At 57.5% G+C, this 27,113-nt stretch overlaps 1 protein-coding gene across 2 annotated transcripts; it reads right to left on the reverse strand.

The window, feature by feature from the left end:
• Positions 1 to 370: 370 nt before the first annotated feature.
• On the reverse strand, positions 371 to 26,055 carry ABCA3 (ATP binding cassette subfamily A member 3). Of its 2 annotated transcripts, none has more exons than XM_065732531.1 (31): positions 25,980 to 26,055; positions 22,350 to 22,442; positions 20,165 to 20,429; positions 18,793 to 18,920; positions 18,500 to 18,665; positions 17,210 to 17,469; positions 16,496 to 16,612; positions 15,859 to 15,979; positions 15,148 to 15,321; positions 14,278 to 14,459; positions 12,957 to 13,103; positions 12,237 to 12,366; positions 11,728 to 11,882; positions 11,267 to 11,422; positions 10,748 to 10,958; positions 10,281 to 10,431; positions 9,608 to 9,706; positions 8,741 to 8,933; positions 7,605 to 7,908; positions 7,071 to 7,344; positions 6,373 to 6,577; positions 6,050 to 6,269; positions 5,671 to 5,829; positions 4,916 to 5,088; positions 4,584 to 4,718; positions 4,295 to 4,489; positions 3,522 to 3,709; positions 3,240 to 3,410; positions 2,936 to 3,123; positions 2,779 to 2,852; positions 371 to 2,441 (listed from the first exon to the last, which is right to left on the reverse strand). In XM_065732531.1, the coding sequence occupies exons 2-31, from the start codon at positions 22,401 to 22,403 to the stop codon at positions 2,310 to 2,312; spliced, it is 5,127 nt and encodes a 1,708-aa protein (XP_065588603.1). In that variant the 5' UTR covers positions 22,404 to 22,442; positions 25,980 to 26,055; the 3' UTR covers positions 371 to 2,309. The 2 variants fall into 2 exon arrangements, with proteins under 2 accessions (XP_065588603.1, XP_065588604.1); XM_065732532.1 differs by lacking the exon at positions 25,980 to 26,055 and adding an exon at positions 23,677 to 23,694.
• Between the last annotated feature and the right edge of the window lie 1,058 nt (positions 26,056 to 27,113).

Below are 27,113 nucleotides of genomic sequence, written 5' to 3' on the forward strand. Positions count from 1 at the left end.
GCTGCTGCTGTGGGGTTTGTGGGTTTGGGGCAGGGTGGGGCTGAGCATCCTGGCTGTGGAGCTGTGCTATCGCTGCAGCCCCGTGTTATCTCTGCACTCCCCACGGGGGTAAGGCAGCGGGAGGAGGGGGCCGGGGGCAGCCTTGCATCACAGACCCTTCTTCCTACAGGACACAGCTGCTGGGGGTGGAATGCAGTCCCCCCAATGGGGCTGCGTGCACGTCCTGAGGGGCCCCAGTGTGGCTTCATCCAGGCTGACTCCTGCTGGAGCCCTATCAGCACCATCACCCCCCACCCTGGTAGCCCTCCCCATACCGAGGCATGCAGGGTAGGAAGCTGTTCACTGAATGTGAGAGGCCAGAAGACACCCATTGGAAAAAAGAAAGCTTTATTCTTGTGGTGGAAACAACAACCGTGCTGCAGCCCAGCAGCCACAAACTCCCCCAGGCTTCCTTGGTGCTGCTGTGGGGGGAGCAGCACGGGGACACTGCTCCAGCACAGGCTGGTGCCAGGGCAGGGAGAGACACGGGGCTGAGCCGTGCTCATGGAGCTGCAGGCAGCACCCAGTGCCTGCTGCCACTGCAGGATGCAGGGATGGTGGTGCCAGGGTGCTGTACCCACGGCAACGTCTCCTGTAAGCCCACACAGCCCCCCCCCACTGCTGCCCTGTGCAGGGCAAAGCCCCAGCAGCCCTGCTGCATCCTGCCCTTGCCCCATCTAGGGGGTCCTGACCTTCCTGGCTGAGCTGAGCCAAGAGAAAGCAGCATCACTTCCCTTGCACTGCTTCCCCGCACATCACCCCCCCACAGTACAGGGATGCTGCAGTGGGCACAGCCCTGGGGCCTGGGAGCTCTGAGGGGTCGTGCTGCCCCACTGGCTGCTCACTAATAACCACACACCTCGTGAAGATCCGGGGAAACTCTCAGTAACATGATGCACCATCGTTATTTTTAAACAACAACATTAGGCAGCGGGAAAAATGGAACAGGAAAGAATGATTCAGTTACAGGAACTAAAGGAAAACCCAACCCACAGGACACCCCAACCCCTCCCCCCCAACAATGCAATCACAGGGAGGGAATCAGCACCCCCCTGCCATAAATATTAATTCATTTAGTATGTGCAATTGTGTGTAGTACTATAGTGCAAATAGCTCTGCATTGATCGCGGAGCAGCCGGAGGGGACCGCCCGCGGGTGACACAGGGACCAGTTAGAGACAGACGAGAATCAACCAACACGTATGGAAAACAAACAAACAGAAGAGCAATGCAGACACTGGGAGACACCGAAAAGAAATCCCAGGCACTGCCTCTGGGCTCTGTGCACAGCTGTGGCAGTGCGGGCTGGGGTGGGGGGGACAGGAGGGTGCAGGGAGCTGTGTGGGCACGGGAACACGCTGCAGGGCAGTGCTGTTGTTTCAACCTATAAATGGATGCAGTGCCGAGCCAGCGTTACACCTCCAAGCCATGGCTGCCCACACACGGAGCCCCGGGGCGTGATTCATCACGGCTGGGCACCGCTCCATTAGCACAGCCTCCCCCAGCACAGCGGGGCCACTGCCAGGCTCCCACTGCCCCTAACTTCTCAGCAGTGGGAGCAAGAGGAGCTCTGGAGGTTGCCTTCTGCCACGGCCCCAAGAGCCAGGCACGGCCGTGGGGGTTTTGGTGTCAAGGGAACAGAGAGCGTACGCTGCTTGTGCCAGTTTCCCTTCTTCTATCTCCGTGCCACTAAGGCTGGGAGGGGAGCTTTGCTCTGTCACGCCCCCTCCCCCTGGCACAGTGCGTCCCCACGAACCCAGCACACGTTCTGGATCTAAGCTATAGGACGGCATCCCGATAAACCACGAAGCAAAGCACCTCACAGAACACAACTCCACGTGCGGAGACCACGGAGCGACTTCCCACGGTGCGTGACGTGGGGCAGAGTGTTGGGGGGGGAACACGGGGAGCTGAGGCTCTGGCACAGCCCGCAGCACCCACCAGCACTCAGCCCCAACTTCCCCTGCTCGGAGGGCTTCTCTTTTTGCCACAGATGGGGACAAATGAGGGTGGAAGTGTGAGATGCACACACGCTCGGTTACACGCGGGTGTGCGCTGTGCGGCAGACGATGCACACGCAGCCCTGCGTCCCCAGCAGCAGGAGGTGCCACTCCGGCCTCTCCCCCCCACCCCCACCCCAGAACCCAGTGAAAATTTTCTTACATTTATACATTATTTAAGACACACGCTGATATATAAATTACTGTCTCTATATATACTATGTATAGGCGGTGGGGCCAGTCCATGAAGGAGGACGTGAAGGGCTTTTGCTCATTTCCCTCTGTCCTCTGTGTAGTGCTGGAAGCGAGTGAAGCTCATGAAGACTTGCTCCAGGGATATCTGGCTAACTGAATAGTCTTCTAAGCGATACTTCTCTTTGGCTTTCTCCAAGGCCCCAAAGACCTGCAAGGGAGGGCACGGCAGCACCAGTTACAGCACAGTGTGGGAGCCATGCTTTCCCCATGGACACCACGGGGCAGGGTACCCAGCTCCATTAAGAACCACATGTCCCCCGAGCCGGAGTCAGGCAGGGAGCAGTGAGGCTCAGACCCTGCAGGCTCAGGTGGGTCTGTGCACACTCAGAATCAGCACCGTGCAGGGATGTGGGCTGGGAAGGATGTCAAAACCAAACACAGTCCTCCCATCACCCTGCAGCCACCTTTGTGATGCGCATGTACAGGAACACAGCCACCTCCCCCTCCTCCTGCAAAGCCATGGGACACATTCCAGCATCCCTTACCTGTGCCCAGCTGAGGTTCTTGTTGGTCAAGTGGTAGTGCACCATGCCCTGGTGCTCGTGCTTCAGGACACTGCCTGTGAGAGAACAGCAGAGAGAGGCTCTGAGCTGGGAACTGGGGGAAGCTCGCGTTTGCAGCCTGCCTGGCAGCTCGGGGTACCTGGGAAAGTCTTCTCCACGAAGGCCTTGAAGGCCTGCAGCTCGCCCTCCTCGTCACTCCGTGTTTTGGCCAGCAAGGTGTAGCCACTGCCAAACTTGCTCTTGAGGTGCTGGGGGCTGCCCAGGCACTTGAACTGCCCGTTCACCATGATGGCCAGCCGCGTGCACAGAGCCTCGCACTCCTCCATGCTGTGGGATGGGAGGGAGTCGGTCAGCGGGGTGGGACAGCAGGACCCCTGTTAAACCATAACAACCCCCAGCTCTGACTGAGCAGCTCTGGGGCCAGGCACTGCTGGGACACCCACCTGTGGGAGGTGAAGATGATGGATTTGCCACACTCCCGCGTCCGAGTCACCGCATCCCAGAGCAAACGCCGGGCCACGGGGTCCATGCCAGTGGAGGGCTCATCCAGAAAGATAACAGGAGGGCCTCCAATGAGGGCAATGCCAGCGCTCAGCTTCCTCTTGTTACCACCACTGCGGGGGCAAGACGGGAGAGCACTGAGCTCAGGGAAGCCAGGCACGGCGTGGGGCAGAGATCCCTCAGCCGTGGGGGGGGAGCTTCCACAGCCCGAAGCCTCCTCCCACCTGTAGGTCCTGATGAGCTTGTCAGCGTGGGGCTCCAGGAGCAGCCCCCTCAGCATGTTCTCCACACAGCTGCCGATGTAGCGCTCGGGGATGCCCCGCAGCCGGGCGTACATGCTGAGCGTCTCGCGGCCCGTCATGTGCTCCAGCAGGGCATCAAACTGCGGGCAGTAGCCGATCCGCTGCTGCACCTGGGGGCAAGAGGAACAAGGAAGGGGTTGGCTCAGCAGCAGCTCTGCAAGGACAGCTTGGCACTGGGAGAAGCCCAAGCACCCACAGAGCTTTGCTATGGGCTCAACGTCACACGGTTCCTGGGGGTGACGAAGATAGATGCACCCAGGGATTGAATTAAAACCCCGACCCACGCTCAGGGTGTTTCAGTTTGTGTTTCACCTCTGGCCTCGCCTAAGGGAGTGGGCAGCTCTCAGACTGTCGGGGGTCTGGAAATCTCACCTGCTTGTTGTAGGGATACCACCGTGTGATTGCGAGCACTAGCTCAATGTTTTCCACATATCCTTTTAGAAAGCTAAACAGTTTTAACGAAAGCTTTGTCACTCTCACAAGCTTTGGTTTCCCTTTGTTTCATATCTGCTAGTCCAGGGGAGAAAGGATTGCTTTCAAGTGACCAGATGAACATGGGAAGCTGGGTCAGATCAGAACGCCATGTCCCCAGGGCACAGCATCATCCCTGGCACTGCAGCTGTGCCCTTCCTGGGGGGGCTCACAAGGCACCTGGCCCAGGGAGACGCAGGACACCACATACAGCCCCTCAGTACCTTCTTGATGTTGGCCAGAATGCTGTGGCCATCCACAAAGGCGTCCCCCGATGTGATGCTCTCATCACCTGTCAACATCTTGAACGTGGTGGTTTTGCCCGCTCCGTTGAAGCCGAGAAGGCCAAAACATTCCCCTTTGCTGACTGCCAAGGAGATCCTGTCCACTGCCAGCAGGGATTCCCGGCTGTCATAGACCTGGGGGACAGCAAGGCACGAGTGCACCGGTCACAGCATGTGCTAGGCACCCGGGGGCACAGCAAGGCTGTGCTAACAGCACAGTGCTCCTCACCTTTGTGAGCTCCTTGATGACCAGAGGGCTGCTCAGTGATGACAGAAGCTCTGGTGGTGACTCCAAAACCTTCTTCCTCTCATCTGCTACGTCCCGGTCCTCGGGGAGCACAGATACCCTGTTCAGCAGTGCCACCTAAACACAGGGTGATAAAACACTGTCACCCTGCCGCCGTGGGACAAGCAGCTTCCTCCAGGCAGGCACTCCCAGCCCGGGCAGGGGCCACTTGCTCCATCAGCCACCTCCCAGTGGGGACAGCCCCCTGTCCCTACACTCCCACACACCCCATAGGACCTGCCCCACATTGCTACCTCCCACAAGCTTCAGCTCACCCATTTCCGTCGCCTGCAGATGCCACAGATCAAAGTTTTCAGTCTCCAGAGGAGGTTTGTCTCAATGAGGAAGAGGAGGAAGAGGAAGGAGAAACCCTGGACACTCAGGGAGGTCAGGTATCGCCCGATCCCAGGCGATTCCCAGGAGAAGTAGTTCACCTGATAGCTGATATCTGAGCAGGGTTGGAACAAAGTCAAATGTGGATCAATCCCCACTCCAGGGAGAAAAGTTTCAGAGAAAGCTGGGAGTTCTGCCAGCCTCAGCTCCAACCCCACCCACACTGGGCTCCCTGCCCACAGCTCTTTCCAGCATTTCCCCCTAGAGAATTTGGGTCTCGGCCCCAAGCAGCAGCTCAGTGGAGGCACACAGAGGAGACAGAGTCACTCTACCAGAACCATGACTGGGTTTCCTTGGCGGGTCTATGAAATCTTCCTTATTTCACATTTTCCTCCAAACCAGTAGTAAGAAAGAGGATGCCTTAACTAGATTGCTCTGTCACTACCAAACATTCCATCTGCTTTAAAATGTCACCTGTTACTACCCAGGCTGGGTTAGGGGCCCCATGACACCAGAGGCACCTGAATACAGGTGAGCATCTTCTCCTCAGGCTCTGGGTGGGAATGCCAAACCCAACACCAGCCTTTCCAGCACCCCCAGCCCTGCTGGCCCCACACCAGCCTTTCCAGCAGCCCACCCAACCCACATGGAGCCCAGTGTGGCTGCAGAGGGGGAGGGATGGGCAGCAGGGACTCACTGAACGCCTTGCATATGAAGATGGCTTCAACAGAGGAGGTGCAGAACTGAATGAACTCGTAATTCTGGTAGAAGTCACTGATGCACTGACCCAAGCAGTAATTGGGTAAGGTGAGGAATATTTTATCCAGGGTTTTGGAGAGGTCCACCAAGCCCAGCTCTGAAAGAGGATCAACAGATTGGAGTTAGAGTAAGACCCTGATACATCTCAGAAAGAGAATCAACGGATTTTGTCATGCTTCACTGGGGAGAATAGGTTGCTTAGCATTTTCTGCTGCATGGGACAGCCCCAGGATCTAAGTGTGACAGAGGCCCCCTGGGGGCTGCATCTCCTCACTGATGGCAGAGTGGGGGGCTGGGCTGGGAGGGCAGCAACCCACCTGGGATGCTCATGATGGTGACAGCAAGGAAGGTGGCCGTGCCCGAGAGGATGTTGAAGATGGTGAGACGGGTGTAGGCTGTGGCTGCCACTGAGAAGAAGAAGCTGAGGAGGTACATGAGGGGGATGATGGCCCAGCCATAAAGGAGGAAGATCAGCATCACATCGACAAGGTGGCTGTCTTGGGTGAAGGCTTGCACATCGAAGGCTTGGAATATCACCTGGGGTACAGCAACATGAGGGAAGCATGCGCTTGTCTCAAGAGCAAGTGATGCCACCCCACCTCCCATGACAGGGAGGATTAGGCTGTCAGAGGTAACCTACCAGCATCAGAGCACATGGAATGAGGAAGTTGATGATGTCCCAGAGCAGAGCAGACAGCCAGAAGTTGACCACGTAGACACCGCTGACAAACTGGACATGCTTGGCCTTGATGGCCCGCTCACTGACCAGCAGCAGAGCAAAGGTGCTGGCGAGCGAGGCCATGCCGTACAGCAAGTTAATGGCGATGGCAAACCCAGTCTGACCTCTGTCGGGGAGCAGCAGCGGTGGTTAGAACAGGAACAGTGTGACAGACAAACACTGAGACTGCGTGGGGGCTACACAGCTGCACTGCCCCAGCACACCACCCTGTCACTGCCAGGTCCCACACGTCACCCCTCTGGAAGAGGAGGTCCAGGCCCTGGATGCAGGGCTTCATGGGGTGCACGGCCACGCAGCCCCTCTGCTGCCCAGCAGCTCTGAGCACTGCAGGGGAGGGGGCCCCAGCCAAGGGCTGCCAGCTTCTAAAGGGGATCCCCCAACTACTGAGATGTGTGTGCCGGGCTATGGGCTGCCAGGCTTAGGGCAGGTCAGTCAGCCACACAGCTCAGCTCTCCTGACCTCTACAGCATGGAGAATTTGCTGTCTGCTCCGACAGAGGTCTGAGGAACTTTTGCCTTAGTCTTCTACCTGTACAACCGAGCCCATTTGTGCCAAATACAAGCTGTGAGTCCTAGCAAGCACCACGCAAACACACGTACTCCATGAGCTGGTCCTTGGCCTTCTCAGTGATGTTGCGGGGCTGAGGGTAGTTGGTGACTGTGATGGAAGCGTTGGGGCCCATCAGCACCCTGAAGACAGCATTGTCTGCCAGTGTGAGGGCAGTGGCTGGGGAGTGGTAGGCCTGGTTGTTGAACAGTGCGGTTACCACTGTGTGGTTGTCAGCTCCTTCGAAGGAGGCAGCAGTGATGTAGTGCTCGTTGAAGGCCCCCCCCTCCTCAGATGCTCTGGAGATGAGGTACTCCTCCAAGCCACCTGCAGAACAACACTGCTGTTACAAGGGGACTCCAGGCAACGGTCAAGTGGAAAAAACCTCAGCAGCACTAGCCTCAGTGGCCCACTCTGCTCTAACAGAGGTGCTACACAGAACACAGCTCTACCCAGGGGAAGAGGGGCAGGAGCCAGCTGTGGGACCCTCCTGTGCAGGAGATGACACCATAGGGTATGTCAGATAGGACCCAGCCCCGTCAGGAAAGCCCCACAGAGCATCACCCAGGTGCTCTGCAAAGCCTCACCTGGCACCTCCAGTGGGGACTGGTGCTGGGCATCCAGCAGCTCCACGTACTGCTCTGCCAGCCTCTGGGGCAGGCCTGAAGCAGTGGGGACGGAGAAAGGCACGATGGTCTGGCCGTAGGGCTCCAATGTCAGCCTCAGCATGGAGGAGTCCCTGGGCCCCGGGAAGGTCTTGGCCACGATGAGGGCAAAGGCAGTGAAGATCAGAGGCACGAGGAACTGTGCTGCCACCATCTTCCAGTTGCGCCAGCTGTACATGGCTCGCTTCATGAACATGGCATAGAACTGCTGGCAGCACAGGTAGAACTGAGAGGGAAGAAAGTCACGTCAGTGCCTGCCCTGCCATCGTGGGCAGCCCACCAGTCATTGTCCTGCATGGCAGCTGGAGGGCGTGAGCCCAAAGCCCCCTCCTCCCTGTGCCCTCCTTCCTACATCAGCCCACCAGCCTGCAGCAAAGAGGTGAGCAGGGCAGTTGCTCGCTTCAGTGCAGCAGGTCAGCTGTCCAAAATTCACAGCTTTCCAACAGGAAGCAGGCACTTTGGGAGCTAAGGTGTTAATACCAGCCTTGGATGGAACCTTTACCTCTGCCCGAAACTCAGCACTGGAGGTTCACAAATAGGACTGGTGCAGCATGGCTACGTGCCAAAGTAGGCAGGTTGAGAGGCCCAGCCCATGCAAGCAAGCACCTTCTTTGCTTTTTAATTCATAAACATCTTTCTCTCTTTCTGGTTGGAGATATGCCCTTGAGAAGGACAGTGTAACTTATCACAGTCATGCAGGCAGAAGGCCATGAAGGGCCCCAGCAAGGGAAGGAAGACTGTTTTTCTCAACTCCCTGCTGGAAATGCCAAGGGATTTAGCAATAGCAGGTGATAAATGAGCAGGAATCATCTGGGTATCTTCAAAACCAGGCATCTCTACCGAGTGAAGAATTGACACAAAAAAAAAGATGGCAGTGACCCACTCCAGCAACCAAGCAACTCTTAAAACGACGTGCACCGAAGTTTCAGAGTTTCCTTCTACACTGACAACTTCCAAATCACATAGGGTGAGACCGACCACAGGCAGGCTCCATCCAGTAAAACCAGCACAGAGGTCCCAGAGGTCCCAGTCCTGCGGCACTGACACCCTGCACTCACCCCGGTGTTGAGCTTGATGCTGGAGCAGTCCTCTGTAATGAGTGCCCCGCTGTCATCTGTCATGTCTGTCATCCCACTCAGGCTGCTGGAGTCATCCATGGCCCAGTCGTTGGAGCGCCGCTCGTGCTGGTACTGGAGAGCTGGCAGCTGGATGGCCTGGATGTCCATGCTGGAGTCCACCAGCTTCCCAACCCTGCGACAGGATAGAGAACAGATGGTGAGATACCAACCCAGAGAGGATCAAGCTGGAGGAACTAACCTCAGGAGACAAAACTACACATGCCCCGGACAGCTCAAGAGCAAACTGTGCTAGGTTGGGTCTTCAAACCTTCCTTCTCTTCCCCCAGGCAGCTGTTTCTCCCCGCAGCCTGGGAGGGAAGTGCTGCCCGCATGAAGCTTCATCCACAGTTGCAGCTGTGGTTTGGTTTTTTTCTTTTCTTTAATATAATCAAAACTCATGTTTGTTTTTGCAGGGAAAAAGCAAAAGAGCAGCTCAGTGGGACTTCACACTGATATTTGGACTTTGCCTTTCCATCCCAGAGAGCACTCATGCTTGAGGAGGTGACAGTGATGCATACGGGGACTGTGCCACAGGACAACTGATGGAAGGTCCCAGCACCACTCACAGACCCCAGCCCACACACTGCCCAGGTCCCAGGCCCACACCCCTCAGGAAAACTCTCATAGGAGATGATTAAAGCACAGGGGTTGTGCTTCCAGCCCTGAAGACATCCTGAGCACTGCTTCCAGTGGAGGAATGACCCTGAGATGGAGGACTCAGCTCCTCCTCTCACATGCACACTGCTCTTCCCACCAGCTAGACCACAGCCCAGGTCCCTGCTGTCACCCAGCCCTGCAGCTCCTCACCTCAGGAAGACTTCCTCCATGGTGGTGACAGAGGCCCCATAGCTGGCGATGCCCAGCTCCTCTCGCTTCAGCTCCAGCTCTGTGAACAGAGCCTCAAACCTGGAAGGACAAAGGAGCTGTCAGGTTTTGCTGCTCTTTCTGCTGGCATGAGAGGCCAGCCCCACCAGGCAGAGCTCCCCACCCTGGGAGCACCAGAACGACAGCTTAACAGACAGCAGACAAAGCTGTACAGTGTGGCATCCTGCATCCCCAGGCCCTGGATTTCAGCACAGTCAGAGGTGCCTGCAGCATTGAGCCCCCTTCTCTTGCCAGGAGCAGCTTTCAGGCTCCATTTTCTGCTGTTGCTTTTGCACAGGTAGCCTCAACTACCTTTATCACACCACCCTGTCCAGAGACTCACAGCTCCCAGCATCCCACACCCCGACCCACGCAGTCACTGCATGGCAGGCATGCTGGTGAGACAGCAGCACGCCAGCAGACTCAAGAGAAGACTAGGCTGAAAGGAGGAACCGAAGCCACTTTCCAGGACCAGCAATGCAGCTATGCTCTCGCACATTCCCCTGTACCTTCCAAGATGAGGGGAGCACCTCCTGTTCACAGCAAGCCTATAGCAGCTGGGCCCCAGTGTGTACAGGGACATGCAGGGAGGGAGGGCAGGAGATGATGCTGTTACCTGTGAGTGCTCTCTTTGGGCAGGATGAAGGAAAGCTCTGCCCCGGCATTGCTCTCCATGGTGGCGTTGGGCACGTACTGACAGATGAGGCGGGAGATCTCCCCCAGGTTACAGTACGGCTCCTTCACCATCACCATGTGGTATCCCGCCCCTGGGAAGAGGGGGGAAAGGAGTGTAAATTACAGCACTGCCTGGGCCAGCCGTGGTCCTGAGGTGCTGGAGCAAAGGGGCTGCTGAGCACCACAGGGCCTTGCTGGCTTTGCATGGGCTGCAGGGAACACAAAAGCCAGTGAGAAGGGCTGAAGGCAAGCTACAAAGCAAAGCCTTTCGCAGCACCAGCCAGCTCTGAGCAACTAGCTATGCAGCTGAGAGGAGGGACTGCAGGTTTGAGCCTCCAAATAGGCATAACAGCATGAAGGGGAGGCAAGAACAAACACTCCAGCACAGCCTGCATGCTCTTTCCTTACCATATTTACGTTTGAGGAAGAGTGAGGAGCCACAGCACTGCAGCTCGCCCTTGGCCATGATAGCTATGCGGTCCCCGAGCAGGTCAGCCTCGTCCATGAAGTGGGTGGTCAGCAGGATGGTGCGGGTGCTCCTCTGCTGCTGGAGGAGGTCCCAGGTGGCCCTGCGAGACGCCGGGTCCATCCCCGACGTTGGCTCATCCAGCATCACCACCTGCACATCAGAGACACACTGGTCAGGAGAGGCACAGCAGTGCCACACGGGGTAAACCCTGGATCCAGAAACCCTGAGCTTTCCAGTGGTCTCATTTGGGGGAGTAACTAGGCAGCACAGCTGCACTGAAGCCTTGGGGAACTGGTCTCAGAGCTGTCCCCTGTCATGGTAGTGCTCTTGCCTCCTCCTCGCTGCCACTGCATCTCCATTGGCCCACAACAGGCGAGAAACAACCTCAGAGACACGAGAAAAGCCCATGCTGGGCTCAGGGAGAAGGATTCTCAGTGAATCCCACAACAGTTGCTTGCCTTGGAGTCCCCGATGAGGGCGATGCCAATGGACAGCTTGCGCTTCATGCCACCAGAGAGTGCCTTGGTCAGCGAGCGCCGCTTGTCCTCCAGGTTCAGGATCCGCAGGATATGGTTGATCTCCTCGGGACACTTGGAGGCTGGGTATCCCTTCAGCTGCCAGACAAGAGGAAGGAGGTTAAGCACACCCACAGCGGCAAGCACCCCTGGAAAACACTGCCCACCTCATCAGTTACCAGCTGCTGAACCCTACCACAGCCCCAATTCACACCCTCCCACATCCAGAAGGCAAGGCAGTACAGGGATAGCCTCTGCCCACCCCAGAGGCCCCAGCCTGCATGATGGCAGACCTGTGAGCAGCACGTGGTGCCATGCAGTGAGCCCATGCTGCCCATCCACCCCACCACTGGCTTTGCATGCACTTGCCACGCTGCCAGCAGTGTCCCCAGCATTGGGCTTACCCCTGCGTAGAAGTGGAGGTGCTCCTCCACTGTCATGTTGTCGAAGAGCACATCGTGCTGGGGACACAGCCCCAGGCTCCGGCGGATCAGAACCATGTCCTGAGAGATCTCGTAGCCATTGATGTATGCCTGCCCACTCGTTGGGGAGTACAGACCTGGGAGGAGTGACCCATGAGCTTGTGTTACTCTGTCAGGCAGGCTGGGGCAAGTCAGCTGGGACACAGGCTGCCTGTGACCTGCACAGGCCCTATCCCAGTAGACAACCCTGGGGCTGATCCCTCCCTCCCTGCCTGTTGATCTCCCCAGGCATCAACACAGCTCTCACACTCCACCATCACCATGAGACAGCTCAGTGAGCCCAGGATGCAGCAGGGAAGAACAAAACCCCTCTCCAGCCCCAGAGAGGACACACAGCTCCACTCTCCCAGGAACGCCACCAGCCCTGCTGGGTCTGGCAGGACTGCAGGCCCCTGCCATGTGCCTGCCCCATGGCTGGACACAGCTCCTACCTGTGAGCATGGACAGAGTGGTGGTCTTCCCAGCACCATTGTGTCCCAGCAGGACGGTGATCTGCCCCTCGTACATGTTAACTGTCAAGTCCTTGACTGCCTCTTTTGTCTTGTTTCCCACTTTGAAGACCTGTGGAGATCACGTTAACAAGTTGATGCTGTATTCACAGCTCCCTCTGCAACTCCAGGCAGTGCAAGGCCTGGGTTTGGCATCAGCAGTGTCCAGCAGGCTCAGTGCAGATGTCACGCACTTGTGGGTACTGAACTTCAGCCCACAACAAAAAGTCACGAGCTCTGGGGAAGGTCCCTACCCACACTACAAGAGCAGAGGGCAGCAGATGATGGGGAAGCTCCCTGCAGGTGGCAGCTTTCAGAAAATCAACAACAGGATGCAATGGGCAGTGCTGCTGTGTGGGCAAGCATGTGTCAGCCTGCTGGGACAGGCACCGAAAGCCACGCAGGTCTGGGGCTGGGGCTGCTCTGCTTGGACCACCAGCCAGCAGGGCTAGGCTGTGTTGTGCCCAAAGCCTTCCAGAGCGAGGATGAAGGCACACTGCAAGCTCAGGGTGCTGTGAAGCTGCTTGAAAAATTGTAGCAGGAAAAGACCTGAGCTGTGCTGCTTGCAGAAGCCACGTGGCCAAGGGCTGCTCTAATGCAAAGACAGCTCTGGGAGGCACAGGACCGACGCCTGCTCTAGTGCTTGTGCTGTGAAGGTGGTACCTTGGAAAGGTGCTTGATTTTGATCCCTGACACGAGGTCGGCAGGCTCCTCCTCGATGTACTGACTCTTCAGGGCTTTCTCAGGGTCCTCTTCCTCCTCCTTCTCTTTTCCAATGACAGTCCGTGGTTGCCCGCACCAGTACGAGGGCTGACAGGAGAAGGCAGACAGACCCTCAGGCACGGGCCCAGACTGACCAACTCCCAACACAGGTCCCCCTGCAAGGCCTGCCAGATGCTGGGCAGCATGGGCAGAGCAGCCAGAGGGCAGAGCTGCTCCTCCTGCCCTGCTGCCATCCTCCAGCTGCTTCCCCCTTACACCACCCGTGATCACACAGTGGCTTTTCCCTGTCTTCATTTCCACAGAAAAGGTCAATGTGTCAGCAAGAAATAAAACTGCTCAGGGAGAAACATCCTGCCCAGAAGAGCCTGAGGAACAAATGCAACAGATAACCATTCCAAAAAACCCTGCATGCTGTAGCATGAGTCAGGCTAGAGTCCAAATGCTACACTTCCACCATTTTTGACCACGCTTTCTAGGAATAAAACCTGAGGGCTGGCACACCAATATGCCCAGCACAGGGTAGCACTGAGCTGCATCATGGTATGACTGTGTTCCAGCCCATGGGGGCTTTGGCAGACAGCTGTGTTCCTCCATCACAGCTCTAGCTACAAGAGGGAGTCGAAACCATGATGCAGTAAGGAATTTAGAGGGAAGCAGGAAAAGCCTCCCAATGCTTATAGGATCAGAAGTGCTGCTGCCTCTGTGGCTCAGATGATCCTCTGAGTCACAGTGACTATAACAGTGACAGGCTGAGGATGGCACATCAGACCTGGTGATGGCACTGGGCTGGCAGCGACAGCAGCACAGCTGATGGGTGACAAGCAGCTTGCCTTACAGCCATATCCCACCCCTGTGGCTCTGCTTACAGCTCAGGGCAGGGTGCAGACCCACACAGACCTCTCTGCTCAGGGCAGCCCCAAGTGACCACATGCTGACTCCCACCCCAGGCTTCTCTGTAATGCTGAAAAAAGCAACTAATGCTTTTCTCTCACGTTGGGGGCTTAGAAACACTGTTAGCAACACCATACATGCCAAGAAGTGTCAGGACAAAGATTTAAAGCCAAGAAGACCTGCAAGATGTCCTTCATAAGAACCTGCCCACATCATCCCTTGATGAAGATGCTTGGCAGGCATCCTGGTTTTGGAAGCCAAGAGTGGCACTGTTTCACTTTAGTCTGACCTGCTGCACAGGAGAAAAGCAGGGAACATCACTGAAGCATGCCATAAGCCCTCCTGGAAGGGGTGTGTAAGCAGCACTCACCGTCAGGAAGAAGTACCAGGGCTGTGGCACGCCGTACTCCCCTGGAAAGACAGCCTCCACGTACCAGGCCACCAGGCCATAGAGCACCGAGTCCAGGAGCAGCATCCCCAGGACTTGTGCCAAGGTGAAGTTGTCATCCACGCTGACAGGTTTCATGAGGTCCCTCCATTGAATGCCAGTCCCTGCGGGGACACAGGACACTGCTCACCTCTGCTGAGGGTACTCATTCATCCCCAGGAGGACGGAGCAGAGCAGTGTGCATTCCCAGGGCTGTAAGATAGTACCCCCTGCTCTAACTCACTGCTCTGTAATGAAAGGCACACACACAGCCCCACAACATCCATTTCATACATGTAGAGGAAAAAAGGAGCAGAAGTGTACTAAAATCTTGAAGCTCCCGCCCCATTCCTTGGGCATCTTTCATCACAATCCCTGCAATGCCCTGGGAGAAACCATCTCATCTCCAGTCACTGCTCTCCCCCCCTGCAGCCTCCTCGTAGTGTCACTGCTCTGCAAAAACACTGCCTCCATTGGAGCAAACAGCAAATTCTTATTTACACAGACAGTAAGGAACAACAACAAAACAAAAAAAAACCTAACATGAATGCTGGAAATGCAATTAATTAGCATCCCTTGGAAGAAAATTAACTTTGCCATCAAAGAGACTGGCAACAGCACTGTGCAAAGCCCAGACTCCATTTCATGACTCCCAGACGCATGGGTTCAGAGGGGCAGAGGCCTGGAGCTGCTGAGAGCTGCAGAGCACCCAGCAGTTGCCTCTCCTGCTCTTGCTCTGTCTCTGCCCAACTTCCTTTTGCCCCTCACACCGCCCATCCTGACCCACCCTGGGGCAGATGCTCTCACGCTCACCTTTTCCTTCAAACATGCCTATGAGCTGTGCTCCCATGGCCATGGCCACGTTGGAGATGAGGCAGGATGCCAGCTTCTGGCTGTGGGACATCAGGTCGTAGCGAGGCGAGATGAAGAAGTAGGGGATGTAGGAGAAGAAGTACAGGAAGCCTCCAGCAGCAGCTGCAACATTTGCTGTGAGCACAGAGAAAAGCAGGAGGGAAAACGTCAACCACATATTGGTGCTGCTGAGTATTTCTCACCAGCTTGCCACCCTTGAAGACCCAAGCCTTTGTAGGAACCATGGTTTCGGGGGCGATGATGACTGCTCCAGCCTCACAGCAAGGCTGGAGCACCAACCGCATGGTCAGCAGTGGAGGAAGCACTCAGTCCAGCCCAACCCAGCACGCCTTGTGGTCACAGCAGATGAATGAGGCCACGAGCCATGAGCTGATTCGGTTTGAGAAGTGACATCACACACACACACAGCCTCCCAAAGCACCGTGTGGAAAATGCAGCCCAAAAAACTGAAGAAAGGACCCCCACCCTGCTGGTCAGAACAAGTTATTCCACACGCAGCAAGCTCAAGCAGCTCTGGAGCTGGCCCAGCTTTGGATGCAACTCTCAACACCCCCAACACCCGAATTAATCCATGCTTTCACAGCACAGCTGCTGGGGATCGCGTGGCTGACGCATCCAGCCCTGCAAGAAGGCGGGCAGGGAGGGACTCACCTCTGGAGAAGAAGGTGCTCACCATGAAGTTGAAGGAGATGGAGGAGATGGAGAAGATGGCGAGGAAGGTGAACACCAGCGTGGGGTCACTGCTGGTGAGCACAGCTCCTTGTTCACTCACCTGGAGAGAAAAAGCAGTTACCTCGGCAGCTGGCAAAGCTGCAGGGACATAGGGGCATCCCAGGCCTGACAGTCTCCATGGTTAAAGACAGATGTAGAAGGAGGCAGGAACACCCAGGCCCCTTCAGAACATTCCAGAGGGAGGAAATAAGGGTTATCCCCATGCAGTGTCTGTGAGGAAACCGTGCTCTGCACTGACAGCCACCTTGTGCTTCTTGTGCCATGGGTGCACAGTTGAGGGGAGTCCGAGTCCCCCGAGGATGCTGTGCTCAGCAGTGGGACAGGTCTGTTCTTCCTGGGGGAGAAGTTGCTGGCAAAGGCAGCTTTGGGTTGTCAATTCACCCTCCTGATGCTGAAGCCCTCCGCGGAGCTCAGGCTCTGCCCACCCAACAGCTCCAGGCTCTGAGGCACACGTACGAGCCTTGAGTCATTGGAACAGCCTGACCTGTGACAAAGGAGCCCTGCTGCCCTCGCACCCCACCAGCACAGAGCTTCTGGCCTGAGGAAAGACACTCACCTTGACACAGAAGAGCACGGTGACAAAGAACACAGACACCAGCAGGAAGAGGAAGAACATGAGGAACCAGGCGCTCCAGTGCAACCAGTTGCTGAGGCCCATCATGTGCATGTACTCCTGCAGGGAGGTCACGATGTCACCCAGGGCTGCAGACACACTTCCCAAGCCAGGGGATGCAGGCACAGCAAGAGGAGGTGGAGACTCTCACTGGGACGGTACTCAGGGTCTGAGCTGAACCCAAAGCAGCAGCAGGGGCTGCTGGCAGTGGGACAGAGGGCAGGACAGCCTGACCCAGCTGCTGTGACCACTGCATCAACTGAGCCCCCCCACCACCCACATGCCACAGCTCAAAAACACAGGTTTCTAAATTTAAAAGGCCAAAGCCCTGCTCTTCCCACATGCTGAACTCCTGAACCCACCAGAGCTGCCCCTTGCCAAGCAGCCCTGCAGCCCGGCCAACCGCTCCTGGCACCGGGATTAGCAGCATTCCTCCAGGGCTTCGCTGACCCGCTGCCAGCACTCCTGCCCACCTCCATGTGCCGGCCCCAAAGCCTGCGGGAATTCTGTCGCCGCCCAGCTCGTTTAAGGGGTGAACATGAGGGCAGCTAGCTCAGCCAAGGTGCTCAGCATGCAAAATACCTGCACCGACAGCTGTGAGAGCTGCTGGTCCACGGTGCTCACACCACAGGAGGTGTGCAGCCCCGACAACGTTACCTTCAGCTTCTTCTCTTTCTCGTGCACGACGGCGCGGACGATGTTGAGTGAGGTGTAGGTGAAGCTGAGCATGAGCAGCAGTGGGAGCTGGTTCTGGATGGCGAGGACGAAGAGGTCGTTGACATAGGACGGGTAGGGGAAGCGCTGCACCACCACGGTGATGCTCTCCAGCAGGCTGGAGCCCGTGCCGTTGGTGTGGTACTGCATGATGGCCCGGTCCACGGCATGCTGCACTGCCAGGAAGCCCTCCCGGATGTAACCTGCAAGGCAGCAACACAGGGAAATAAAACCAGGCATGTGCTCCCAGGAAGCAGAGAACAGCACAGCCCCCCTTTGGAAGAGGGGCAGCCAGTAGGGGAGGGACTTCTTGGGAAGACAAGCAGGAAACAGAAGAGCTTGTCAGAAAAGCAAAACCAACAGCACTACTGTGACACTAGCACAGAGCTATTTAGATCTCCACTAATCATCATTTAAAGGCGGGTGGCAGGAAACCTCAACGTAAACTGCAACCTTTCTGCATGCACATTTTTGTTTTCCTAAGGACAGAGATTCCAAAGAATCATGGCCAACAGCAGAACTGAGCTGAGCTCACACAGACACACATGGTCCTTGATTGGAAAGCCCAGAATACAGGAAATGTGGTGAGCAGGAATACAGCCCGTGACTGACGCATTCAGCTCAAAAGCTTTGTCCATTAGAAAGCAGTGCAACACTTCTTCGCTTTTTAACCTCTCTGCTTTTATTTGGGATCTCTGCCACTCAAAACGAAGCTCAGATTCTGTTTAGAAAGCCTCAGATGAGCCCCTTAAGAGGCGGTTGCTTAAAATGAACCAGACTGGCAAGGAAAAGGCGGGAGCATGTTACCACTAACTGTTTTATTAACTCATCTGCTAAACAAATATTATAATAAGGGAACTGACCCCACCCCCCAAAGTATCCGAGCCAGGAGATACCACTCCACTGTGCTCAGATCTGTTCACATTGATGAGCGAGGCTGCCTGTGCTCTCAATCTTTTCCTTGATGTCACTGCAGAACCAGATGGAAAACTGTGGGAAACGTCCCCTGTGCAGCCACAGAAGAAGCTCCCAAAATTGAGAGCCGGGCTCATCTGAAACCAGTGCCAGTTCCTGCAAGACAGCTGCTGCCTCCCGCTCGCTCTGCGGTTTTTTCATTAAAAACCTGCACCCAAACCACAGAACTCAAGTCTTTAAATAGCATGAGAAATCCTAGATAGTGTGGATTCTGCATTCAGAGTGAAGGGCAACGTCCAAGTCTCCCAGCGGCCTTACCCGGCGTTCCACCATCGGCAAACTTGGCCTCGCGGGGCCCAGGCAGCTGGAACAGTGGGAAGAGGTAACTGGTGTGCCAGTCCCGGTCCAGGTTGGGGTTCAGCCCCGTCTGCTCGCTCCGTGGCGCGTTCCTGGGGCTGTACTTGAAGCGCAGCTCATAGTCCACCTGCAAGAAGAACACGGGTGTCTGTGTCCAGGGCACAAACTTGGGGCACGGCCCCGGAGCAGCTGCCACGAGTTGCTGGGGAGGGCTGCACGCAGAGCGTCCCCAGCCCTGCTCCCACACTGCTCACCTGGAGGGGCAGAGGGTCCGCGCTGTGGCTGAAGTGGTGCTTGAAGACAATGGCAGCCAGCACGCTGCCCGAGCGGTTGTCCCGGCGGACGTAGTCCTCGAACTCTCTCTCCGAGGAGAAGCCCTGGGCTGTGGGGCAGGAAAGTTGGGCTGTGAGCAGGGTGAGCGTGGGCACAGAGTTGGAGCAGTGCTGTGCTCCCAGCTGCGATGCTGAGCGGGAGGGATGCATCCCAGGTAGAGCTGGAACGTCCCAGATGGGGGAGGTGGGGAAGTCCATGCGGGATGCAGCCCTGCCTGCCCTGGGGGCAGAATAATAGAACCCTTAGATGACCTTTAGGGGATCACTTCTGTGGCCCTTCTCTGGACACACTCCAACAGCTCCATGTCTGTCCTGTACTGAGCACTCCACATCTGGACACGGAGCTCCAGATGAGGTCTCACAGCACAGAGCAGAGGGGCAGATCCCCTCCCTCACCCTGCTGGCCACACTGCGTTGGATGCAGTATGGTTTTGCTGTCTGGGCTGTGAGGACACCTTGCCAGCTCACATGTACTGACGTCCCCAAGCCTTTTTCAGCAGGGCAGCGCTCAATCCTTTCATCCCCCAGCTTGCACTGGTAGTGAGGGCTCCTCAACCTCATGAGGCTCCCCTGGGTGTCATGAGGGTCCCTCTGGGTGTCATCCTGACCCTTGGGTGTGCTGACCTATCCCACAGCTCGGTGCTGAATTTCCTCTCACAGAAAATCCTAATGTTATATTCTGTTTGAAACATGAAGGTGCCAAAACATTCTGGGCAAGAGCTTCATTGTGAGGAAGTGACAGCCACTTCCAACTATTTTAAGGGCATAATTTTCTAGATAGAAACTGTAACAAGATGTGACAAAAAATCAGAACTGTAGTTTTTGTGAAACAAAAATAAAACCGTTGCCTTGACATTCTGACAAAACTGATGCATCCTCAGAACAGAGCATCTGCATCGCCGGCAGACTGTGATAGGACAAGGGGAAACGGTTTTAAACTACAAGAGGGATGATTTAGGTGAGGTGTGAGGGACAGACTCTTTATCTAGAGGTGAGGGGCTGGCACTGCTGCTCAGAGCTGTGGGTGCCCCATCCCTGGAGGTGCCCATGGCCATGGGCAGCCTGAGCTGGGGGGGTACAGCCCATCCTGCGCAGTCTTCTGCTACATCCGCATCAAAATTCATTAGAGAACTTCCAGCCAGCCCACCCGTTGGCAGCGTGGATTGATGAGGCACAGATCAGCCCCATTTGGACGCTCTTTTTTCAAACCCTCATTTCACTTCACCCATCCAGACCTTCCCCACAACAGCAGGCTGCTGGGCAGAGCTCTGTGTTTCCGCCCGGCCCTGCTCACCTCGGATGCTGATGGGCAAAGCTCTCTCCACTGCTGCGGCGATGCTCCGCACAGCGCTGCTGTTGGAGGGGACGTAGGCCAGCTCCCAGGGGTTGCTGGGGTGCCGGCGGTACAGGAAGCCTGGCAGGTCATCCACGGGCAGGGACGGGTAGATGGTGGCATTGGGGTGGCTGACGGAGTGCACGCGGTGCCGCAGAGCGATCAGGATGGCAGCGAACAGCAGAGGCAGGCAGATCTCTATGATGGTGACCAAAATCTGACGTTTCTGTGGCAAAGCCGGGGTTGGGGGTAGAAATAAATGTCAACACTGGGAGAAGGGAAAGGGGATCCCTGAAAGCACCGTGCACCTCACAGTGCTTCTGCTCACAGCAGGCCCCGTACAACTCAACCACTCTGTGATCCTGCTACTCTTTGGCCCCCAGCCTCCCCAGGCACTGCAAGCTTTCCACTAACTGCTACACCGTGTGTTAATTACCATTTTAAGTGGCTCTTCCACTGCTGCTGGCATGCAGCCATGAACCACTCCGGGAGCTCAGCCCTCTGCAGGATGGTTTGGGGGACAGAGGTGATTGCCACAGCCCTGCTCCTGCTTGGCCCCAACACCAAAGGGGAAATGGGACACCTGGTGGAGCTGCACCCAGCACTGTGCTTCCTCCTGCAGCATGGTCTGCCCACGCCCCAGGCAATCCACCCGGCCCAACCTCCATCACTGCAGCTCCAGCTCCTGAGGTTTCTCCAGGAGCATCCACAGCCAGTGAGGCTCAGGGGGAACCTGGCACCACGTGTGCTGGCAGAAGTGGCAATGCCAAGCTCCAAGTGCTCAGACAGCAGCAAGGGGCACTGCAGCCTCTGTCTGCCAGAGCTGGGACACGACGGGCATATGGGGCACAAGCAGCTCCAAAGGGTTTGTCCTCCCAACTGGGCCACCTCAGCAGCTTGCTGCCTCTCCTCCCTGCCTGTACTGCCACTCTGGAGCTATGCTCCACGGCAGCTGCTCTAGATTTGCAAACACCAACCCCTGACCAGTGCTGCGCTTTAAGGCCATAACCTCACAGGTTCTCTGCAGAGTGGAGAAAGGTTTTACTTTTCAGATGGGAGGAAAACAATGAACAAGTTGGGCATCCAGTTCCTCACCCAGCACCTCCTGCAGGGCAACGGTCCCAAGGGGATCAGTGACCGCTGGGCAGCATGCCAGCCACAGGGGCACAGCCCCAAGGAGGAGCACAGGGTCAGCCCAGCACCACAGCAGGACTGGCAGGGAAAAGGAGTGTTCCAAAGGCCACGCTCATAAAAGCGAGCATTGCAGATGTCTGATGGTTTTATAATGCAGCTCTTGTAAACCAGCTGCCTTCTGCTGATTTACTACCGAATTAACCCTCTAAAAGCCCCTTGGACTGACTCCAGAACAGTTGCCTGACTCTGTGAACTCAGCAGCTAGCACGCATTTACCAGCATAGCCTTGTGCTACCGCAGAGGTCACTCAAACTGCCATGTTCCAGAGGCAATGGGGACACTCAGCCATAATCATACCCGTGCCAGCTCTGAGCAAGGCACGTCCTCGCCCCTGTGCCCAGCACCCAGCTTCATGGCACTGGCTGACAGCTGGGGAGCTCTGTGCCTTCACCAGGAGCACATCTTCTCACATAGGCTGAGCATTCTGAGGGCCGCAGCCCCTTGGTGCCACCAGGTGAGGCCAGCAACTGGGCAATGAGCCCTAAGCTCCCTAAACCCCTTACAAGAGCCAGCTGCCACACATAAAGCTGGGCTGGGAACAGATGCCAGGACAGCATGGTTTAAGGCAGCCCACGCATCCCTAAAATCAGCTTCTGAGGATGGCACGAACTAATCGAGAAAAACTGACTGGGTCACACTAGGTTTACAGCAATCACCGCCTCCAGAGGATGTTAGAGGGTTTTTGTGTAATGAGACAGCTCAGAAAGCCACTCTCACAAAGGAGGGCACGCAGGCTGTCCTGCCTGTGGGAAGTGAAGCTGCACCCAATCTGATCCCAAAAGCGAGGACAATGGGTAAGTGTGGATGGGAGGAGACGGGGACAGAGCAGCCACACCTCTTTGCTCTCTTGCTGCTCATTCCTCCCTGACACACAAGCACAAGAACCAGGATGCTCGGACAACCTCCAATGCGGTGACATTTGGTGATGCCTGAGCACACTGTGCCCGCCTACCTGCAGGACGTAGTTCTTCCAGAGAAGCAGCCCAAACTGCCTGAGAACAACCATCCTCCCATCGGACGGGGACCGCCGCCGCTTTGCAGGACTCTGTGGAGGGGAGAGAGCAGTGAGCAGACTCAAGCTGCTTCCCCATATCAAGGCCCCAGTGCTTGACAAGCTGCTCAGCCTCAGGCTTGAGGGGGGCAGAGGATGCTAAGCCCCACAGATCTCTCTCTGCCCACCCACTGCAGCAAGGCAGAAGCCACAGCATGATTCCCCCAATGGTGGCATGAGCACAGCAGTCACCTTGGTGCAGCCAGGAACATCCCATGCCCCGGCAGCAAGGCAGAGGGCGGCTGTGCCCGTTCCCAGCCTGATGTCGCAACAGCTGGCTCAGCCCCGAAACAGTGGAAAATAACTGCTGTGTTCCCTCTCTAAGGGTCATTAGGAGCCCTCAAGAGCCAGAGGCACCACGGTTCCTGGTGCTGTTTGGTCCTGGTCCATACGCCCCTGAGCAGACAGATGAGCAGCGAGGGAGCTGCTGATTGGAAACGCGACCTGTGAGCTCCAGGATATGGTCACAGAGCTCAGACACACATGGGACATCGCAGCCACCACGCAGACTGTGACAGCGGGCACAGACGGAGACAGCAAGCACACTCCTGCCCCACAGCTCTGCCCCAGCACTTCCAGTCACACCTGGGGATTGCAGGGAAGATGCTGCATGGCTTGGGACCCACATCTGGCAGCTGCACACCCCCCACACCCTCCCCCCCCGTAGGGGTTCTTTGTTACAGAGGGGGAGCACAGAAAGGCCATGAAACCACTTGTAGCCCATTACTGCGGGGCTGGTTCAGATTTCAGGCTGCACCTCTGCTTCCTGCATTGCGAAGGCTTCACAAGTGCTGGTTGTGCAATGCCAGCAGTGCTTTTCCTGAACAAACCTTTGTTCCAGGTGAGAGGCGAGGGCAAGAAAAGGTCTGCGCCCCGGGATGCTGTGCCCGAGCCCTTCCCTTCTCTGGAGGAACCTGCTGCCCTCAGCCCAATCTGAGAGCTGTGCGGTTTCCCGAGGAAGTGCTGCTGCCCAGCAGTGCTGACCTCAGGCTGCAGGACACGGGAGGAAGCAGAGCCCTAAGCCCACGGGTCTTTGTGGCAGGCAGCTGAACTCCCTTCAACCCAACACAATCAACCAATGGGACAAAGAAACGCGAATCACAAAGTTGGGGGAAAGCAGCTGTAGAGCCCAACAGCAATGGGGGGCTGAGAGCAGCAAATCCCCTTCCCACAGCAGCACCCCAGAGCCATGCCCCAGACCTGGCCTTGCCACACACACGTCACCTACCAGACGCAGCACAGGAGCTGCTCAGCAGCACGTTCCCAGCTCTGCCAGCACAGCATCAGCTCCGCAGACCTCACCGGCACCCACCTGCCCCTGCACGGCTGCCCATGCTCAGAGCTCACTGCACTCCTGCGAGCAGGTGGGGCCGGGTGGGCAGGTTGCTTTCAGCAGCCGCTGCACAAAGGCATCGCTTGCAAACACAAGGCCAGAGCTGCCGGGCAGCCGTGCTGCTCCGCTGCCGCACGGAGGTGATGGGCAGAGGGAGCGAGCCCTGCGCGGTGCCACGGAGCCAGCTCTGCCCGCGGGAGGACGGAGAGGTCCCTCCCAGTCCCACAGCCCTGCCACCAGTCAGCTGAGCAGGAGTGGCCACCGAGAGGGAGGAGAGGCGAGGCAGGCTGCGGGCACAGCCCCACAGAGGAGGAGGAGGAGGAAGAGGAGGGCAGCGCTGGGGTGCAGATTGTCACCTCCCAGCACGAGGCAATGTGCTCAGCTCTGGCCTCGCCAAAGCACGAGCTGTGCTTGTGAGACACACAGAGGTCTTGCTGCAGCTCGGTGAGGACGGCCAGCTCCTGCCACTGGGGAGGGTGGGAAAACAGCCACAGGGGGATCCGTGCAGCTCTGCAGGTAATGCAGCGAGCCCCGTGTGCCCAGCCTGCCCTCCACAACCAGCTCCTGACCCTGCATGAGCATCCTCCCAGCTTGTTGCACTTCTTACCTTCCCCACATCAAAACCTGAGTGCAACCTCTGAGCAAAACCCACCTGCTTTACAACACGCAGAAGTCAGACCCACAGCAGCAAGCAGCAGCTGTGCCTGTGTGTCCTGTGCTGCGTAGTAAGCAAGAAAAAGCAGAAGAGGTCTGCTCCAGCAGCACAAGAGGGACCTCAGGTACCACCCCTTCCCAGCAGCAATAGGGAAGGAACAGTGAGGGGATTTTTCATCCCACATCACGCGTACCCAGGAGAAGACCCCTCTGTCACAGGAGGGTGTGGGACTCCTCCAGATCTCTCCGGCCCCTGACCCATGCACAGCCCAGGAGCAGAAACCTCCTGCACGTGGCTGAAGGGCATCATCAGCCAGCTGGGGAGAACTGAGAGCCCCTGTGCTGTGTTTCTGAGGCACAGCAGTGGGACAAACAGCCCCTCACTGTCCTGCACAGCTTCACAGCTCCCAGTAACACCAATGCCGTGCAATACTGACAAACTCCATTGGGGCCAACCACATTTTTCCACCCTTACACTGAACCTTTCACTCAGTGGAGAACAAAAGAAAGAAGCTCAGTTACAGCAGTGGCTCCTCTTACTGACCTGAGTGCAAGTCCCAGGTTCGGAGCACCCACAGAAATGAGTTATCCAAGCTGATCAAAGAACTGATCAACCTGAAGGGAAAGCCTTTCTTTAGAAGGTGCTCCCTGGCCCAGACCACAGTGCCCGAGGGACTGCAGAACATCTTAGGTTGCAAGGGACCTCGAGGATCAGGTGGTCCCAGCCCTGGGAAGAAGACGCACTGCCAGCTTCCATGAGCTGCCTCGACAGTGGGCATTCCTCTCTGTCTCTCTGCAAATAACCCTATTTCTGCATGGGGTGCTGAGTGCACACAGCCTGGTCGCCCTGAGCTCCCCATGCAGCTCGGAGCAGGGCACGGCCAGGGGCACCGGGCAGAGGCCACACGTGTGTGTCTGCAGCCGGTGGTTATTTCAGAGCGCTCATCGCATTTTTTGCTCCTCTGATGTACCGTCACCATAGAAACTCAGCCTGGAAATGGCAGACGTGGCTTTTTTAATCTCCCCCTGCCTTGAGAACGGAGCATCCCTGGAAATACAGGCGGCCACGTCCCCAGCGAGGTCTGCCCGGAGCCGGAGGCGATGCAGATAGGGAGAAGCCGTTTCAGGAGCACCGAGCTGTTCCCAATACCTCCAGGAACTCCCGACCCCGGCAGCTCCGGCACATCCACCCGGGGACGCGGCATCCCCTGCCCCAGCCACTCGAGGAGACGCGTGAGCCACGCAACACTCAGCCAATGGTCGCTGCGGTGCGCGATGCGGACGGGGTCGGCTCGGAGGCGGCTTCGCACGGCCCTCCGCTCACATCCCGCACCGCTCGGCTGAGCACACCGGTACCGAGCGCTCCCTCCCCGGAAGGCCGAGCTCCGCCCGGGGCCGGGCTGCAGCGCTCTGCGGGCCACCGCCCCGCGGGAACGGACCCGCGCCGGAGGCGGCAGCGCGGGGACCGCTCGGTTCTCCTCGACCCGACCCGACCCGGTATCCCGACCCGGTACCCCTACCCCGCATCCCGGCCCCGCACTCACCGGCCCCCGCCGGGCGGGCGGCTCCAGCCTCAGCGCCGCGCCGGCCCCGCCGCCATCCCGGGCACCGCCCCGCGCACGCGCGGTACCGCTGGGGCTGGGGGGGGGTGCGGAGGGGAACGACTGCGCATGCGCGTTCGGTGCGGTTGGCTATAGTACGGGGGCGGCCCTGCGCTGCGCCCCGCAATGGGTGCGGGCGGGGGGACATAAAGACGTGGGGAGGGCCCGAAGGATGCTGCGGGATGGGAGGGGCTGCGGGCGCGGTGCGTTTGGCCCTGAGCAGAGTGGGTGATGTGGGGTTGGGGGTGTAGGGCCGTTTCTCAGGTAGGGCTGAAAGGGCCGCAGGGCGGGGCTGTTCCCACCGCTTGGAGCCCACTCGAGGCGTTGGGTCCGAGCCGTGCTCGCTGCCAGCTTGGCAGGAAAAGGGTTCAGAGGAGAGCACCGATAACAGCACCTGAAGGGCGGGGTGTGACGTGGGCACGGTGCAGGAGAGTGGGGCGGGCGGTGCGGTGCTGCGGGATGGGCCCGTGTCTGTGCTGCCCCGAGCAGCTCGGGGACATCAGGTTCACCTGCGGCACACGGCGGCTCTCCGTCTTCCACCCTTCCGCAGTCATCAGAGGAGCAATTTGTGCTGCTCGCCGTTCAGACGGATCCTGCGGCCGTTCTGAGCTGAGCGCCTTCGGAAATCGGTTGTGCTGCAGTGCTTTGGTCTGAGCGTGGTTTGTGTGAGTGCCCTCCCTGTCTGCGGGAAATAGAGGAAGAGACAAAACCGGGGTGGGGGTGAAGCTTTCTCACTAAGGGAGAAAGGAAAGCTGCGCTATCAGCTTTAACAATAGCTGTGACTTCGTGACCGCGCTGAGCCCCAGTGGGGCACGTGTCCCCTGTCCTGGAGCAGAGCCACAGCTCTGGAGGGCTTTGGGGGGATGGCGGTGGGGAGTGGATGCTGACGGTCACACAGCAAGGGAGGAGGGGCGAGCAGTGTCTTCGCAGGTGGCTGCAGAGGGCGATGCTATGCCATCAGGCACGAATAGGTCATCACCCAGTGCTGGAGAGGAGTGGGCAGCCCTGAGTCCAGCCTGCTGTGCAGGAGGAGCTCTGCCAGCTCTGTGTGGACATACACACGCTTTGGAGCACGTG

This window comes from Cyrtonyx montezumae, unplaced genomic scaffold (assembly GCF_038088225.1).
Source record: "Cyrtonyx montezumae isolate F1298 unplaced genomic scaffold, pur_monq_1.0 scaffold_16, whole genome shotgun sequence".
NCBI lineage: Eukaryota > Metazoa > Chordata > Aves > Galliformes > Odontophoridae > Cyrtonyx > Cyrtonyx montezumae.

Excerpts from the sequence above, each read along its gene's own strand:
- ABCA3 (XM_065732531.1), bottom strand. The coding sequence starts at position 22,403 with ATGGTTGTTCTCAGGCAGTTTGGGCTGCTTCTCTGGAAGAACTACGTC. Across the intron at positions 15,322-15,858 it reads GAGCACCTTCTTCTCCAGAG|CAAATGTTGCAGCTGCTGCT; the intron begins GTGAGTCCCTCC and ends CTGTGCTCACAG. Across the intron at positions 6,270-6,372 it reads TTCCATGTGCTCTGATGCTG|GTGATATTCCAAGCCTTCGA; the intron begins GTAGGTTACCTC and ends GCTGTACCCCAG.